Raw genomic sequence first — 6,000 nt, 5'->3', positions numbered from 1 at the left:
ATTCATTAATGACAGTGTATTAAATATATATTTCATTATGTCGTCATCCAAATATGCTTTAGAAAAGTTAAAGTCACATATCGCAACCTGCTCATCAGCAGCCCCTGAACAGTTTTCCGATTTTAAAATTTGCTTTATTTTTAGCAACTGTAAGTGCCTTACAAAAAATTTACCCTATATAGTAAACATACAGGATAAAATAATTAATAAACTCTATGAATGTCAAATACAAACATTTATCACATTAAAAAAATATACATTTGTACAATATTTCAATTTTTACACACACACAAAATCACTAATACAACATGTTTTTGCCATTAAAACTGACTTTTGTAATGAAATAAAACAAAAGCTAATCATCCTCATCATCCTCATCATCAGCTGATAACTCTTGTAAAACACGAGAAGAGTCATACTGTTCACCCTCCTCCTCCTCCTCCTCATCATCATCTAAAAGAAAGGAAGGGGGAAAACCCTTTTGATCATGAATATATTAGAGGAGAAAATAATTAAATATACATTTTCTGTAAATTTATATTAATTTTATGTATTAATATAAAAGACACATACATAATTTGTTTATATAAACTGCAAAAGAACCCCAAATATTTGGGCTATACACGACCATAAACTGCTGAATATTCTAAAAATGCAAATAATAATTTTTTCCCCAAAAGCCAAGTGTATGCTTTAGATATTCATAAGATGGAATTATACTTTTTAACTTTACTGTATTTCAAAAATATTAAACAGGTACGGAAAATAAAATGTTTTTACTTAAAGCAAAACACATAACTCTTTCTCGGTAAAGTTAAATAGATGAAAGTAATTTTTTATTGGTAAAAAACCAACACATTTCTATTTAATAACTAAAATTAAACACAGATTTTTTTTTTAATGTAGGCTCTATAACTGAATATATTTAATTCAGAACTTTAGCATTATTTTCTAAATTTATCCTGACTTCTGAAGAAATATGACAGTTTTACAGCATTTTTTTCTGAAGCTGACAAGTCAATTAACAAAAACTGAATTATCAGAGATTGTATTTAATTTTCTTTCTTTTTTTTTGGGGGGGGCTCTCATTTTGCCTTTTTTCTCTTAATATTTGCATACTGTTTTATTGACTCTCTTTCCATACATATATAGAGATTAACAGGAATATAAATCTTGATTATCTTATCTGAGGGAAAACGTTGTAGGGTAAATATTACATGTCTTAACACGTAAAAGGGGAGGTCAAATATTGGGACATAATTGGGGATGTGCGGTCACAGACACCGCGTCTCGTTACGATTTAAATAAAAAGTTTTAATCAAAATATTAAAATTTTATTTTACCCATACATTCTATAAACACTTATCTTCAAACAGGGGGGGGGCAAAATATTTTACAAAGAAATCAATCAATACAAAGAATGTCTTTTCTGCAACATTAACTTTTTTTTTTTATGAAAAACCACTTGCAAATGTAAATTACGCAAAACAAACCAGAATAACTATTATTTTTATGAATAATAATTATTTTCCATTAATTTACCATGTGATAGATACATTCAGATGAAAAATATAAATATTGTACGGAACATAAAAAAATGACAGTACATTAACTATCAGTAATATCATTGTGTTCTTAATCAATATCAATTTACTCTGCATATTCTTATGCACATTCGTGACATAATTTTTGTGTACATACCCAACAAACTAGCCTTTTACAACTTGCGCATAAATACGAAGGTTTCAGTTCATTCTTTTTCTCTAATATTTCGTTTGTGAAAATGAGTTATTAAACGCTTTTAGGATCTGTATTTTCACCCAATTCTCCATATGATCTTAATCCTGGAAGATGAACTACATTATGCACAGGTGTTGTCACATTTCGTTGAGGTGGTTCAATAGATGACCACTTGAAGCGGTTTCTCCCATAATAATATTTTGTAGATGAAATATAGCTTCACTCTCTGGTTCAGTGATTCATTGTTAGATTCAGAAAGTTCTGATATTGTGGAATGTGAACTTTCATTTGCAAAATCTTCTTGGCATTCATCTTCGTCGCTAAATTCACTTCCTACTTCATCAAGAATTCTTTGCAGCTCTTCTGCATAACATGAATCAGAAGGATATATGATATTTCTCGGACCGAGTCTCACAGCCATGAGGACAGAAAACGTAACACTGAGAGGAAGGTGCGGTCTGACATACCGCTCTCAAACAAAGGACCAGAATTTCACAATGAAGCAGGTGCAAAAAATGTTAGCTACTGGGTGAGAATTATCAAGGCCACGAAAGGAGAAGCTAGCAGAAGAATCCACTCAATTAGACTAAATATAGAATATTGGTGATAGGAACAACACCTGTAGCGGTATCTGAGACCACACCTCGCCAGTTACGGGTTAATAGTATAAGAGAAAAAATTTTGGGGTAGTGAAATATGTCAAGTTAAGCTTTTTGTATGGGAAGTTGAAACTTGTTAACAGTGGTGTAATCATTAAAATTATATAAAAAATGGGAAAAGTCAATAAAAAAAGAAGCAATAAAAATTATATAAAACACAGAACAATACATAATTGAGCCCTATTTAATGTTTCAAACAGAACTTGTCATGTACAGAGAGAGCAATAAAAGAATATACAACTATCTAAATAAATTGTCAAATACGCTAATGTAAGGTAAAATTGGAATGGTAATTTGAATGCTTTCAAATAAATTCTCTGGATTACATTAATCCATCTTAGATAATTTTCAACAGATTGTGATTATTGCAGTTGCCTCTGTAACTGGACATGTAATCTTTATTATTATTTTTTATTATTAAACACATACTTGTTGATGAAAATAATAAAATTAACAAATCATATTATAGAATTATTTAATACCTACTAAACAAGTAAATTACTGTAATAACTTATACGGTATTTCTCCTGCCTTCTTAGCATGCCTTTGTGGTGTAGTGGTCAGCACACTTGAAGCAAATTCAAGAGGTCCGCGGTTTGAGTCCTGGTAAGGGCATTGCTCATTTTTCATCTCTCCTGCTTCCAAAAATTCCTAATATCTCTACAAACTTCTTCAAAATGTGTACAGTGGCATATAATATTATTCAAATGCATACTTACTAACCTATGACATTCAAACATCAGGACATTTTTTTTAATCAGATTTTTCTCAACAACAAAAAGATTTTTTAAATGATATAAATACCTTTTTTAATAATGAATTAACTTTATATAGTATCTAATAATATCTGAACATTCATATACTAATTTTTAAATGCAAACAGTACAAAAATACTTACATGTAAAAAAAAAACATTTTTATTATTTGCATCTTTTAACAAGAAATATTTGAATCAATTTTCATACAAATGCTATGAACAGTGGCAGATTTTGCTTTCATTAAGAAAGAAGCTTCATAATTTTTTTCATAGCAATTGCCATGTAGGCCTGGTTTTGCTAATAAAAGCTTTTCTAATGTGTCATTACTAACATTAAATTTAGTCCTTAGTTTTGCAACACTGAAAATCCTCTCACCCACTACTATCAGGAGGGCCAACATTATTCTAGACAGTTCAGAACGCTTTAACATTCCATCAGCACCTTTCATCTTTCCAATTAAACTGCACTGGATGTCAATCTTAGCTGGTTTTATAACTTATAAATTACAGTTTACAAATAGAAAACTTATAACCAAGTTTTCTAATTGTAAACTGCGGCTGCAATTTATCGGTCGCAACATCATCTTTCATGACTAAATGAAGTAAAACTGGAAATCTATTCAAAAAATATCTTATATCAGAAAAATATGCATTTGCTAGAGCAGAAACATCTGCACCATAAGCATATAAAATCACTTCATCATTGACTGGAAACTTATATAGTATGTAATCACATACTCAACAGAAGTAGCTTAGAATGCGGAAATAAAAATTTATTTCTATCTTTCTCTGAAAGTTCTTCCATTACTTTGTTAATTGCAGCCCCTATTACCAAATCTAGCCTTCCGATTTTGTGTTTTACCCTAAATCACATCATATACAAAATTAGAAGACAAAACAAAGATTGGTTTTGCAAACTTTGATAAAATGTCTTTAAACATATCATAAATCATTAATTGCAAAACATGAATTGGTACTGTTCTGTTATCAGGACCAGATAAAGAAATGTATGTGTTTATGTATGCATGTACACTGCTGGCCATTAAAATTGCAACACCAGGAAGGAATGATCTGGTGAAAGTCAAAATCACATGAAAGTAAGAAGTTGGGATATGCAAATGATTAGTATATCAGCACATTTAGATGACGCATGAAGGAGAAACAACATCTGAAGCACTTCATAAAAGAAAATTTGTGTAGTGGATTTCTCGTTCGGAAACTGCTTCATAAAGTTGGAGTTTGCTCAGAATATCGTGTTATGTCTCCAGTAAGAAGAGAAAATGCTGGATCATATTGAACATCATGCAGGATCTCAACATTCTCCCATGACTAATGCCAGAGAGGACAGACATATTGTGAGGTCACCCCTGCAAAATCGCATGACCACATCACAGACCATAAGACAGGAAATGGGCATGTTTGCAGCATGCCCAGTATCAGCTTGTATGGTGCATCGATGCTTGCAGCAGTGTGGATCATTACTTCAGCTTCCCTTAACAATACAGTATAGAGAGAGACAGCAACTCTGGTGTGCCAAAAAACAAAGCTGGGTACAGGAATAGCACAATGTTGCCTTTTCAAACGAGTCTCGGTTCTACATGCAGTATTCTGATGGCTATATATGTGTCTGGAGTGTCTGAGAAGACTGGACGTCACCTGCTTGCATTCGATATCGCCACAGGGGCCCTGCACCTGGTGTGGTTTGGGCAGCCATTGGTTACACGACACCCACGTCTCTAGTTCAGGTCGATGGTAATTTGAATGCAGAAGGGTACATTTCTGACATCTTACATCCAGTGATTGTGCTCTACCTTTGAGGACTCCAAATGCCCTGTTCCTGCAAGATCACATATTGCACATCGTGTTCTGCCATTCCTCAATTACACAGGGTATTTGACTGCTTCCCTAGCCTTGACAGTCTCCAAATCTGTCACCCACTGAAAACATCTGATCATGAGTTGCTGAGAGCAAGGTCTGCCCCCACTTTCTCCAGCCAATACGGTTTATGAAGTGTGGCATAGACTTAATGCAACATGGATATATACACATACATATATGCATACACACATACTTATATGCACATACACATACATACACACATGCATATATTCATACATTTCTTGAATCCAACCCTGATAACAGAATAGTACCCATATATTAATGGAATTCTGCTTTGTAGAGTTGTGTTAAGAACACTGAAAGACAGCAAAAGGAATTGTAGAAAAAAACAAAAGGTTTGTTAATGTCTAAAGCCAAAAACATAAATATTTGTCCTTCACAACATAAACTTACAGTAATCGGAAAATATTTTCCTTGTTGAGCAATTTTTTTTATTAGTATTATTTTGAGAGAAATTTGTATCAACTTTATGCTTATATTTTGTAGTATTACAGTCAAAAGTCGTTTATCCGGGCGATTCCGGATTATCGATTTTTCCGGATTATAGATCATCAGTTTAAATCTGGTAAGATGGCGTGCAGAAATTATAAAATTAAAAATATGAAACCATAATTTATGAAATAAAGAACAATTATGATCTAAAGGGTATCAAAATTTACAAAAAAAAAAAAAAAAAAAAAAAAAAAGAAGAAGAAGAAGAAGAAGAAGCTCAATATTTATTTGTTTACTTTATTAAACATTTCTTTCAATGCAAGTTTCGTTTTTTTTATGTGATAATACATTCTCTTTAATTCTATAAACAGACATAATTTTTTGTTCAGTTACAAAGTTCCGCTGTTCAAGTCTTATAATTGCTGTGTCGAGAATACCGACTAATTTGTCAATCGAAATTTTTTCGTTTTAGATAACCTCTGTCACTTTCTTTGCTATTGGAAGGGAATTATA

General features: G+C 32.0%; 1 protein-coding gene across 2 annotated transcripts in view; it reads right to left on the bottom strand.

Moving 5' to 3' along the window:
- Positions 1 to 216: 216 nt before the first annotated feature.
- LOC118188192 (putative RNA polymerase II nuclear localization protein SLC7A6OS) overlaps positions 217 to 6,000 on the bottom strand; it is a 52,578-nt gene continuing 46,794 nt past the window's right edge. For both annotated transcript variants that reach the window (XM_035358565.2, XM_035358566.2), the window contains exon 6: positions 217 to 453. In XM_035358565.2, the coding sequence (XP_035214456.2) occupies positions 280 to 453 (174 nt within the window). In that variant the 3' untranslated portion in view covers positions 217 to 279. The remainder of the gene's footprint in view (positions 454 to 6,000) is intronic.

The sequence above is a fragment of the Stegodyphus dumicola genome, chromosome 10, assembly GCF_044657685.1.
Source record: "Stegodyphus dumicola isolate Sdum_Otavi_A_Nest chromosome 10, ASM4465768v1".
NCBI classification, from domain to species: Eukaryota; Metazoa; Arthropoda; class Arachnida; order Araneae; family Eresidae; genus Stegodyphus; species Stegodyphus dumicola.
The sequence above is the reverse complement of the archived record's forward strand: the minus strand, read 5'-3'. Positions and strand labels throughout refer to the sequence as shown.